This window comes from Chiloscyllium plagiosum, chromosome 20 (genome assembly GCF_004010195.1).
Source record: "Chiloscyllium plagiosum isolate BGI_BamShark_2017 chromosome 20, ASM401019v2, whole genome shotgun sequence".
NCBI classification, from domain to species: Eukaryota; Metazoa; Chordata; class Chondrichthyes; order Orectolobiformes; family Hemiscylliidae; genus Chiloscyllium; species Chiloscyllium plagiosum.
This window is the reverse complement of record NC_057729.1, coordinates 13114021-13127380: the sequence shown is the minus strand read 5'-3', so window position 1 is coordinate 13127380 and position 13360 is coordinate 13114021. Positions and strand designations below refer to the sequence as shown.

The window sequence follows — 13360 nt, the reverse complement described above, 5'->3', positions numbered from 1 at the left end:
TGGAATACATTTGAACAAAGAATCATAGAATCCCTTGTGTGGAAACAGGCCATTTGGCCTAACATGTCCAGACCAACCCCCTGAAAAGTAACCCACCCAGACCCATTTCCCAAATCTATTGCTCAACATTTATCCGATGAATGCACCTAACCTACACATTTCTGATTAGGTGAATTGGCTATGCTAAATTGCCCATAATCTGTACAGTGTCAGATGTACTGCATGGAAACAGACTTCGGTCCAACCTGTCCACAGACTAGCTATCCTAACCCAATCTAGTCCCACCTACCAGCACCCAGTCCATATCCCTCCAAACCCTTCCTCTTCACATAGCCATCCAAATGCCTCAATATTGCAATTGTACCTGCCTCCACCACTTCCTCTGGCAACTCATTCCATACACATACCACCCTCTGAAAAAATTGCCCCTTAGGTCTCTTATCTTCTCACCCTAAACCTATGCCCTCTAGTTACCGGAGGAAACTCTCACTGGAATTGAACCCACATCTCTGGCACTGAGGCAACAGTGCAAACCATTGAGCCACCATGGTACCACTTGACTTAAGGCCAAAGGACACCAAAAAAACCACTAAGTTAATGCCAGAGATTTGTCAGTCAAGTCAGAACCATGGCTCAGTTTTTCCCAGTTGAAAATCTAGTGTTTGGTCAGATTCATACAGAAATTAGATTTTTTTAAAAAAATCCAGAATAGTGCAGCATATTACAGGCCTTTTGGCCCATAATATTGTGCTGACCATTTTTCCTATTTTAAAAAGGCCAAACTAACCTACATACTCTTCATTTTACTAGCATCCATGTGCCTATCCAAGAGTGATGTAAATGTCCCTAATGTATCTAACTTTAGTACCACTGCTGGCAGTGCATTCCATGCATCACTGCTCTATAAGAGCCTAACTCTGACATCTCCCCTAAAATCTTCCTTCAAATTACACCCCCCTCATGATAGCCATTTCTGCCCTAGGAGGGAAAAAACCCAGTCTGTCTATCAACTCTTGGCCTCATCTTGTACACCTCTATCAAGTCATCTATGTTTAAAAAAAAGTGATATGCTGCACTCAATGTAATGTCGCAGTAAATTTAGCTGACAACCAAATCCAATTTAAGTCAGTCAGCAAGTTCCATTTTTGAGCACCACTTGGTTGTCAGTGCATAAACTCCCCCATTGTGCTCATTTTTAATGCTTCACTTAAGAAACTCCATTTACAAAAAACAAAGTGGGAGAGAAGAAAAATGGAGATTGCTGTATTGGGGCAGAAAGCTCAAGCATTGTTGTACAGGTACAAGAAAAAGTTTGCAAGCCCCATTACTGACAGCAATTATTCTTCAGAGCTCATTCCATTATGCCACAGGTACCACTAGTAAGTCACTTAAAAAGGAGCCTTCATCAGATTCCTATTCTTAATCTTCATTTCCTCAGCATCATTACTGCCCAAGCTCAGCCCAATTACTTGTCCCATGAGCATACGGAGTTTACCCAAAGTTTTGGATCACAGTTTGAAATACTCCAGCAAAAAAGTTTAAGCCATAGCTCTTCAGAGTTAAATATTTAGCCAAAGATGTTTCTTAAACCAAAATCATTTCCATTTCAAGATTCATGAATTGCAAAAGTATGTGCTCCCCTACCCCACTTTGATTATCACAATTCAGTTTGAAAGAAGGTAGTCTTGAAATACAGCAAACACCTTAACTGGATCAGTAACAATTGAAGGATAAAGGGGCAGGAGGAAAAGTTTAATTTTAAAAGCTAGATTGTTTATTAACATATGACAAGATTAACTTCATAGATACTGTAATCATAGCTTTAAGAGACACTTTCAACTAGATCAAGAAATTCAATAGGAAAATTGAAGATAGGTGATCCATAAACTGCATGAAAATCAAAGTTCCTGCATATCAAATCTTACCATTTTCAACTCTGATCGAATCATGGACGTTTTGGCACAAAGTAATAAGTATTTTACAACTGCAGTTTAAAGATCACCTCCCTTGATACCACAAGTACATTGACAGAACAAGACATTGGACAAGTTATTAAACATTAATAATTGTATTTATACAGCCTGGAGTGTAATTAACTCAATTTACACAGTCCAAGAAACCGACCACACAATTTTGACGAGGTGCAAAGGAGTAAATTGTTACTGTCTGAAGCAGTGCAAGCAACAGCTACACAAATGCCCTTCTGGTCTTTAATCCAAGTTAGATCACATTACATTAGAATTAATATTTTTAAATTCAACTCAGTTATTAGCACAAAACCTGAAGTGTGTCCAATTCCTTATGTAAAGCGACCATGTGCTAGCAGTTGCAAAATTCAGATTCACAACTAGGGTTTTGTTTGTTCATTTCATCCCATTCATTAGTGAAAACATCGTAGTATACACTCACCAGTGAAAACAAATTGTGAATTCTAAACATGTACAAAGAGGTAAATTAAGAAATTCACCAATTCTCTATTAGCCAGAGTCATCTGCTGACAGGAAGAAAGATTCCAGCACTCCAATCAGACAATATGGTGGCTGCTGCCACTCAAAATGGTTATTGCACTGCCAAGTCTCAATCTATACATGTCCTTTACATTCCTGGTTTACAGATTGGGATCAGATGGTGTCACAGGTTCCTTTTTTTGGGAGGCCGATTTAATGGAGTGCTTAACCACCCAAAAATGTTCAAGCACATCTTTCAAAGGTAGTCGTTGGTTTGGGTTATGCTTCAGCAGCCGAGTGATCAGATCTTTTGCACCCTCCATTATAAAGGATGGAAATTTAAGGTCAACCTGAAAAGATAGAGCACAAAATAGTTTTAGTACCAGATTATGTAGGCACATTTAATCAATAATACATAATTTTTTTGTTGGATTAAACTGCTCAGTATTTCATTTTTTATGCAAATTAATTTTCCTTATACTGTCAAACTACCCAAAATACTGATAAGACAAGTAGTTCTAAATTGTAGCTGATGTGGGTATTTATGAAAACCTCATGAGTCTCAGGAAGAAAATTAATAAAGCCCAACACTGATCTTATGTAACCACAAGCACCACCTTGGATATTCAACAAGTCAGTTTGCTAACCTTCTAGGTGAAGGAGAGAAATATCTACCTCCAGGTTATCATTTTTAGTTCGAAGGGGATGCAGGAAATGAATTTATATAAAGTGTGGTTCAGTCAGCAATTAATTAGTTAATTAGTGACTTTGTATATCAGGAAAATGAACATCGCATGTATGTTTAAAGATGGTGATCACCTGGACCTCAAATGCTTGAAGTTAATGCCTTTATTAGATTCAGATCCTACAAAATTAAAAATTTAAAACTAAATTTCTAATCCTTATACACAGATGTAGATGTATCCCTGCTGAAAGCAAACTAGACTACTTCAGGACATTTGGTTCAGCTTAAATGTGAGCAATTTCTACTATAAAACAAATCTACAATAATAGTTGCAATGGAAATTGTGTAATTATCCAGGTCACTCACTTTAGAAATTCTCCGAAAGGTTTCTTGACGGTCTGCTGCTTCAAATGGAGGGTGGCCTACCAAAAATTCATAACAAAGAACACCTAGACTCCAAAGGTCAACCTTTTCATCGTGCATTTTCCCCTCAATCATCTCTGGTGGTAAATAATCCAGGGTACCACATAATGTTGCTCTTCTGTACAAATAAAAACAAAATGTTGAAAATACACATTCCAACAGACTATTAAATGTATTGTTTCTAGTAGTAGTTAATTTTGACAGACTGCCTATACAAAGTACATCGACTTCTAAAGACATTCAAGAGGTATCACAAGGACTTGGGGAAAGTTATAGATAATGAAATTAAAAAAGGAACAAAACAATGTGGATAAAAAAAATTGAATGAAGGATCAAAAGGAACAGTTATAATGGTATTTTAGAATGAAACAGTACAAGGTCCCTTGTGTTGGTGTTGGACTCTTACTTTTCACATGACCTAGATTTTAGTATGCAGGGATAATTTCAAAAGTTTGAAAATGACAATGAAAGACTTAAACTGAAACTTCAGAAAAGGATATCAACAAGTTTGAAGTAGTGAGCTGATAGAAATGTAAGGCAGCATACAAAAAAAAAAAAAAGGGTACTAGTGGGAGGTAGAGGGAGAGAGTTCAGGAGAGTTTTAGGGATGAGGCTTTAGTTATGCAGAAAGGTTAGAAGATAAGACTGTTATTTTCCTTGGTCAGAAGACGAAGGACACTTTAAACAAGTTTTCAAAATCTGAGGGCATGGCCAAAAGTAGATTGGGAGAATAACCACTTGGTTAAAAAGAAACAAATAAAACTGGATTCATTGTGAGTAGGGGCAAGCACAAGAAAACAGATATATACAGAATGGTATTGAAAAATTGGAAGGAAATGGAGTCACCAACTGAAGTCATCAATTACACAGAACACTCAAAACTATAAAGTTACATTACTAAAGTCCTGTGTAAAAGAAAGGGTCGCTTGAAGCTTTATAATAACTCCATCTTATTAGTTAACCAAACCTGAATCTGTAGGTTATTGCAGCCTTGACTTAGTAATTTTGCCCAAAGCTTAGATTTAAACCAAGCAATTTCCTTCCTTAGTGATTAGGATCAATTTTTCATCTACATTTCCAGCCAAATAATCTTTTTTATTTCTGCACTGAGGATTTGAGGGGATAAAAAAGTTAATAGTTTGACATCAAATCAGTGAGTACTTCATTTGTAAGTCTTGGTTTTATCTTCCTCGAAACGTTGAAACAGTCCCTGCAGACCAGAACCATATGCAAAGTAGGAATCATCTGAATACTTCAAATGTTGAAAACATTTCTGCTTCTATCACCCTTACAGGAAGAGTTAGATTCCTGCCTTTTTTTGGGGGGGTGGGCACAGGGAAGCATTTTCTTCATATACTTTCCAAAACTTTTGCCCTTACCATTAAAAAAAGGTAAACTCCCTGGTCATTGATCCTTCCACCAACAGAAAAAGGTTTCCTCCTGTCTATTCCCTAGTCTTCTCTGCTCAAAAAAAAGGGACAGTAACAGTTTACCCAATCTCTTTTCATTAACTCTTCAAACTGGAGAACATCCTGGTAGATTTCCTTTTAAGTCTTCTCATGCAAATCACCTCCCTGTGATAATATGGATTCCAAACTGTCCACAGCTAGAGAATCTATACTATGTATTATGCAGTTTCATCACAACCTGCCTGCTCTTCAATTGTATGCCTCGGCTAAGAAAGGAGTTTATCCCATAGGCCTTCTGAGCCACCTGACCTACTTGTCCCATTACTTTCAGGAACCAGTGGACATGCACACCAAAGTGGTCATTCTTCTTGCTCCAAGCTCCTACCAATCCTTTTTTTGCCCATTTGGCCTGCCCAAGTGCACACTTCAGTTGCCAGCGATCAGCCTATGTCCTCCTATAATCCAAGGCTATCTTCACTATTTACTATCTCAAATTTTTATATCATCTGCAAACACTGATCAAACCTCCATTCAAGTAGGAATCAAAACACACTCACTCCCCATCAGAAAATGGGCCCCAATACAGATCACTACAGAACTCACTTCCAGTTAAAAATGCCCCTTAACTTCTTGCTACCCAGCCATCTGAATCCAATTTTTCTTTGCTGTTGATCTCACTAACTAAAAACCTTGAAGTCCAAGTAGACTAAAGATATTGCCCTCATTTGCTCATGTGGTCACCTCTGAAAAATTGTATCAAGTTGGTCAGACATGAGCTCCCCTTAACAAATCCATACAGACTGTTCTGGATTAATCCCTGCCTCTGCAAATGAAGAATAGCTCTGTTCCTCAAATAGATTCCAAATGTTTCCTCATTTACCCCATCCTCCCTTCTTGATTAGAGGTACCACATTTGCTGTGCTCCAGACTTGTGCCTGTGACCAGAGATGTATTGAAAGTTACCAGTGTTCCTATTATTTACTTGCCTGACTCAGCCTGGGATACATTTCATCCAGCCCAGGAGAGGAATCTAAATTTTAATCTAACCAGACCACATCAATTTTATATAATTAGCCCTTATATCTCTCAGGAAGTTGATTGTTTAACTCTAGGGGACCCACTTAAGGGAAGAATGACACTAACATTTAGAGCAATTTATAAAGTTGCAGAAACTGAACTCAGCAGGTCTGAAATGGTTATTCAAAGTTTAATGGATTGGTTTCTGATAAGTAATTACTTTTCTGCAGAGATATTGATGAAATAGATGAGCAAATGGCCACACTACCCAAGCTCAAAATATTTGGTTGTACCACAATTAAATCATTTGGACTTTACAAGCATATCATGAAGTGGGAATAGTCCAGCCACTGAAGTGATGATCATTGCTGTATTATGTGGAAAGACTCAATTTTTAAATAGTTCACTTTAGCCCATTAAACATGCAAGATCATCTGCCAGCAGAGTCTTCTTTGCCATCTACCCTCAACTCACTTAACTATCCTCTACAACCTGGCTTTCATTTCGAAGAAATCCTGTTACACACATCTCTCCATAACTACTACTTAACATTTCCAGTCAGTGATCAGTACACAAGAATAATCTCTATTAAATGCTTGCCATCATCTCCCATTGAGGCCTACAACTAGATGCCCTTTCAATCCTAACTCCCAACTGACTTTGCAGACAAAAAAGGTTTGCTGTGACATTGATTTTTGCTGAAGATTATTAACACTAAAAGATTCTTTTATCATATTGAATGTAGTGACAAGTGGGTCAATGGGTGCAGAAAGAAAAGTCTATTGACTTAAATGTTTGATAGCAACAATCATACTAAATGAAAAATAGATTTAGAAGTAACTTAGTGTAAGCATCAAAATTTGTTTCGAAACCAGAACTCATAGGAAAGAAAATCTTTAAATATATGATAGATATATGAACCCAAAATGGAATTCATGCAGCTAAAAAAAGTTGTTTAATAGAATCAGTACCTGGATGCTGGAGCATGCACAGACCATCCAAAATCTGCAATTTTCAGCTCTCCATTTGCTCCTAGTAATAAATTCTCTGGCTTAATGTCTCTATGAATCACCTTCTTTGAATGACAGTATACTAGTGCATCAGCCAGCTCGGATATATACTATAAAAAGGAAAAATGTTACCAAATCATTATGTAGTACTAACAGAGTCAACCCTAATGATTCATTGGTTGTGCTTGCAGATCCTCATTGCATTTTTAATGAGATTACTCTAAAGAGCTCGTCCCTCCAAACATTCACTCAAATTATACCTTTTTTTTATTAGATTTAATTCCTTAGAACTCCATTTCTTCTCCTATCTCCTGTTACTTGGGAGTACTTGAATGATGAACATTTAAAAAGGTAACCATGTTCTGCTCTATTCCCTGACTTACAGCTCAATTCTTTAAGCTGAAAGCAAAATTAATGCACACCAATTGTGTCTTTATGAAGTAGCACTCAGCTGCTGCAAGGTGTTACAGAGTAAATCCTTCTGCTCGTTTAAACCAGAAAATCTCAACTTGCCTTGTAATCTGTAAAAGTGAGAGTGACAAAGAACTGCCAAATCCCACTATTTAGAGAAAAGAAATTAACAATTTATTCTTTAACTCCAAGAGAGAAAAAAACGACTATCTACACTGTAATCCTCCTTTGTCTGTTCAGATTATCTACTTCCAACTCTACAACAACATACCGATTCGATAATCGGGGAGTAGGGGGTTAAGATTTACAAAAAAACTCAAATTTCAAAACCAGTCAGCTGTGTCGATTCTCCTCTGAATCTTCCTGGACATTTTTCTGGGTCTTATCTTCAGTCTTCTGCAGCACAGATTTCACATGAACAGGTACCTTTCAGAGACTGATTTTGCAGGCTGTTTTTGGTGCTCTTTGCCACTCTGGCTAACTGTTCAAAGTGTCTGGTTTTTATACCCCAAAGCAATCTGATTGTATCATTGATTTGACATAATCAAAACAGCAAAATTCAAATTCAATTGACCTTTGGTATCTGGAGGCATAATTTAAACTGGATTGGCCAAATTCAAATTTGTTGTGTACCATAGCAACAGCTCAGCTAGTTGCTTCACAACCAAATGTTACATTTTTAAACTTTTTCAACACTGTGCTCAAGTGCTTGCCAGCTTTAACTCTCAAAAAGGTACAGTACAAGCTTACACCTTCATAAAAGTAACAATAAATATGACATTTCAAAACCATACATGTCTTGAAGGCACACATCCCTGTACTTTGTTGCCTGAAATTGATGAAACCTATACTATAGAATAGGCTTAGGTTTAACTACATTTCATGTTTTCCAGTGTAGCTTACCCAATAGCAGTGATTAATAAAAATTGCTAAAAATACTCAGGTTCAGCAATGTGCGCAGAATTAAACATTTAACTGTTCTCCATTTTCTTCAAACCCACTCAATACTTGCAGGATTCCAGCATCCATAGTATGTTCCTTTCATTTTAATCTAATGGCACTCCATGCAAGTTTGTAACCACCCACACTCTTACCACACACCACCCAAACTGGTTTCAAACTATGGATCAGAATAGGACAAGAATAAAAAAAAGGACCAAGTATTTCAGCATTGCAGACTTCAAATGAATAGTGTAATGTAACTTAAATTGATAGAACAAATTGACCATGTTACCAAAAGGAAAATGGTCAGAAACAGGTGATACTCTTTTGCAAGCTGTTTCAGTTCACATGTAGAATGTGCATGATATCTTAATGTCTGTGACCAAAGAGTGTCTAACACTGGAGGAAAAGGTTGAATTGCTTAACTGTAACCCTGGTTTGGTTGATTCACATGGGAAGTGATCCAGTGTTGCTGTCCAAAGAGCAAATAATGATCTCATACCGTAGCACTTCGTCCATCGTCAAACTTTCCACATCGCTGCAGCTCTTTATAAAGTTCACCACGGGGAGCATACTCCAAGATCAAATAAACCCGAGAAGCATCATGAAAGTAACCAAATAGCCGTAAAATGTTAGGATGTCTGTGGAAAAAATAGATAGGTCACAATACTTAGTTATGTAGCTTCTGAATATTAAAACAGTCACTTCTATAGAAAAGTTGTCACTTCATACCAAGTCAAAATAAGCACACAATGGTCTGAAATTTAGATAGAGCTCATCTTAAACCAGTCTTGGCTGTGTTAAAGTCAGATCTGGAGTCAGGCACGGCTGCCCTCTCTCACTCCTGCCTTGTTTGTGTGCTGCATAGAGCTATTTGCCGAGTCCATCAGGAAAGATGCGAGCCTGAGAGGGGTGACTATTCCTGGCAGCGGGGGCCTGCAGGTTAAGGCCTCCCTGTAAATGTTTTCTGCTTGGATCCGCTGTCCGTGCACAGACTCATGTGCATATGTGACCAGTTCGAACGGGCCTCGGGGGCCAAGGTAAACCCAGGCAAGAGCGAGGCCATGCTCTTTGGGAACTGGGCCGACCAATCCTCGTCCCCTTCACCGTCAGGACCGACCACCTGAAGGTGCTGGGTATTTGGTTCGGGGAGGCTGGAGCGTGCGCCAAGTCTTGGGAGGAGCATATCAGCAAAGTGAGGCAAAAACTGGGCAGATGGACGCTACGGTCACTCTCCATCGCAGGAAAGAACCTGGTCATCAGGTGTGAGGCACTGTCATTGCTATTATACATGGCACAGGTCTGGCCTATTCCCAGAACATGTGCTGCTGCAGTCATCCGGGCAATCTTCCAGTTCATATGGAGGTCAAAGATGGACCGGGTCCGAAGGGACTCGCTGTACAAAGATCTGGGCAACTGGGGAAAAATACACCCAATGCCATCCTCACCCCGATGGCCACCTTTGTGTGGCTGCATCAAGCTGTGCGTGGATCCCCAGTACGCAAACACCAAGTGTCACTACGTACGGAGGTTCTACCTGTCCCCGGTGTTGCGAAGGATGGGCCTGGCCTCGCTGCCGTGGAACGCTTAGAGTTGTTGGACCGTTCCGTATCACCTGTCCTTCGTGGAGAAGTTTATGAAGAAAAACACCTTTGACCACAAGTCCATCAGGAAGTGGTGGTGCTGGGTATTTGGTTCGGAGGGGCTGGGGCGTGCGCCAAGTCTTGGGAGGAGCATATCAGCAAAGTAAGGCAAAAACTGGACAGATGGACGCTACGGTCACTCTCCATCGCAGGAAAAAACCTGGTCATCAGGTGTGAGGCACTGTCATTGCTATTATACATGGCACAGGTCTGGTCTATTCCCAGAACATGCGCTGCTGCAGTCATCCGGGCCATCTTCCAGTTCATATGGAGGTCAAAGATGGACCGGGTCCGAAGGGACTCGCTGTACAAAGATCTGGGCAACGGGGGAAAAATACACCCAATGCCACCCTCACCCTGATGGCCACCTTTGTGTGTGGCTGCATCAAGCGGTGCGTGGATCCCCGGTACGCAAACACCAAGTGTCACTACGTACGGAGGTTCTACCTGTCCCCGGTGTTGCGAAGGATGGGCCTGGCCTCACTGCCGCGGAACGCTCAGAGTTGTTGGACCGTTCCGTATCACCTGTCCTTCGTGGAGAAGTTTATGAAGAAAAACACCTTTGACCACAAGTCCATCAGGAAGTGGTCAGCACGTAGTGTCCTTGAGACCCTTCGGGAAAGGAGAGGGCGGATCCTATCGAGCTGTTCCCTGAGCAGACTATCAAAGCCATTTGGCAGAATGCCTCATCGCCAGAACTTTCCAACAAGCACCAAGACATGGCTTGGCTGGTGGTGAGAAGGGCTCTGCCTGAGAGATCCTTTATGCACGCCCGGACACTCAGCCGCTCCGCATGCTGCCCTCGAAGCAGCTGCGGGGGGAGACGAGACTGTCACACACCTCCTTCTGGAATGTGCCTATGCAGAGGAAGTCTGGAGAGGAATGCAGTGGTGTCTGTCGAGGTTCGTCCCGAGCAGTGCCGTGACGCGGAACTCCGTGCTCTACGGCCTGTTACCCGGGACGCACACCGAGATGAACATCAACTCTGCCTGGAGGATCATTAACTCGGTGAAGGACGCTCTCTGGGTGGTCCGAAACCTGCTGATCTTCCAGCTGAAGGAGTTGACCCCGACAGTGTTGCAGACTGGCATATTCCAAGGTTCAGGACTACGTGTTGAGGGATGCGCTGAAGCTTGGGGCAGCTGCTGCCAAGGCACAATGGGGAAAGACCACTGTGTAAAGTCTGCCTGCCTAACGAAGAACATGGGGCCCATGCATGCATTTGGGCTCTGCTGACGCCTCAGCTAATTATATGGGCAAATGATTGAAAAATGCACAGATCTGTATAAAAATGATAAATTCTGATCTCTATGTACATGTTTACATATGATGGCATGACAAACTGTACAGATCAAATTTTATGAATAAAGTATATTTTTGAAATAAAAAAAGCAGCCCATTTCAAACAAATCTATCAAATCCATTAACTGGTTTACTTTACAAACATCAGAATGGGGCAGGTTCAGAAAGATTTCACATGTTTTCTAAGCGATGCTGCAAATCACAAATTGAAAGATAGTGAAGGGTGGTAGGGTTTAAAGGCCTTTGAGATACTCATCTAGTTTAATTTTGAACAGTCAGGTCAGACAAACAGACTATGATTACGTCCTAGAAGAAAGGGAGGACTGCAGATGCTTGAGATGAGAGGCGAAGAGTGTGGGGCTGGAAAAGCACAACTGGTCAGGCAGCAGAGGAGCAGCAGAATCCACATTTCGAGCATGTGCGTGTGCGCACATGGTGAAAAGGTAGGAATGAGATAGGTAGATGAATTTGGGAGTGAAGGGGATAGATCAGAGGACAGGATAGGTGGGAAGGAAGATGGACAGGTAGGACAGTTCAAGAGGGCAGTGCAGAGTTGGAGGGTTAGGATAAATTGAGGGGGAGGGGAAATCATAGAATCCCTACAATGTGTAAACAGGCCCTTTGGCCCAAAACATCCACAGTGACCCTCCAAGGATTATCAATGAAATGAGGAACCTCTACATTAGAGACAGGACACCAACTTGTGGAATGTTTCAGAGAATATCTGCACTAAACAGCCCCACTGCCCTGTGGCCAAACACTAACTCCCCCTCCCACTGCACCAAGGAAATGCAAATCCTGGGTCTCTTCTACTGCCAAACTGTAACCACCAGATACCTGGAGAAAGAATTACCTCATCTTTCGCCTTGCGACCCTCCAATTACATGGAATCAATGTGGATTTCCCCTCCCGCCCACCTTATCCCAGATCCAACCTTCCAACTCCGTACCACCTTCTTGCATTGTCCATTTTCTTTCCCAACCCTCCTTTCCAACCTATCAATCATTTTCACTCACTTTCATCTACCTATTGCATTCCCAGGAACCTTCCCCTCAGCCCCACCCCATTTATCGGTCAGCCCCCTTGGGCCACAAGCCTCAATCATGATGAAGGGCTTATGTTCAAAATTATGATCTTCCTCAACTACAGATACTGAATCAAGAAATTGACCATAACAGAAATTGCTGGAGAAATTCAGCAAGTGGAGCAGCATCTATGGAGAGAAAGCAGAGTTAACATTTTAGTCGAGTGACTCTTCTGAATGCAGTAGCATTTCAATTTGGATCGAAAGTTTGGTCCCTATTTCTAACCAGTATTGACCACAATGGAGATGTTGCCACCTAAATTTAACAAGTCTATTTAAAAAAAACAACAAAGCCATGCCACATATTTTATACTTCCGTTGGAGGAAGAATTGTCTTTGTATTTTTTTTTTAAAAGTTGTTTTAGGTGAGGGAAACATTGCACATTTCAAGCATATTGTACTGTAGAGCTAAGCTCATCAAGATGATTAGGAAGAAAGCAGCAAGCTATTTTTAAGTTGAGTGAAAAAATTCAGTTCAGTTGAAGCAAAAAGTTGCCTAGTAAACACAAACCATCTAGAAGAATGCATTTTTAAAGTAGTTCAAATCACATCTAAAACAACTGCATTTGCAGCACCATTCAAATGGTGAAGTAGTTCAAGTGAAAAATTACTCCCAAAAATGGTAATTACTCAATCAAAAGGAAAACAATTTTCTGTTGTATGTAGTCAACGAAGCTGCCAGTCCTCAACTAGCATTTGCTAAGGACTGAAGACCTAAGTAACACATTTAGTATCTCCCATCACCACCATCATTCCACTGTCCACTTGAAAAGTACACTCCTGGCTTTCACTTTGAAAGAATGCTGACTGCTAACAATGTTGCCCAATTAGAATCATTGGTAGATGCAAAATGCAAACAGAAACACTGAACAGTGCCATCAAGTGGTTGGCAAAGATATGAAAGCATCAAAAAAGAGTTGTCAAACTGATGCATCAACTTTATGGAAATAGAAGCTGGCAGCCAATTAACAGCAAGTATTATCCCAG

General features: G+C 40.6%; 1 protein-coding gene across 2 annotated transcripts in view; it reads right to left on the bottom strand.

The window, feature by feature from the left end:
* Positions 1-2419: 2419 nt before the first annotated feature.
* The window catches only part of LOC122560032 (aurora kinase C-like), a 30693-nt gene continuing 19752 nt past the window's right edge, over positions 2420-13360 (bottom strand). For both annotated transcript variants that reach the window (XM_043710204.1, XM_043710203.1), the window contains exons 6-9: positions 8847-8985; positions 6953-7101; positions 3499-3673; positions 2420-2797 (exon numbers count right to left, since the gene is read on the bottom strand). In XM_043710204.1, the coding sequence (XP_043566139.1) occupies positions 2609-2797; positions 3499-3673; positions 6953-7101; positions 8847-8985 (652 nt within the window). In that variant the 3' untranslated portion in view covers positions 2420-2608. The remainder of the gene's footprint in view (positions 2798-3498; positions 3674-6952; positions 7102-8846; positions 8986-13360) is intronic.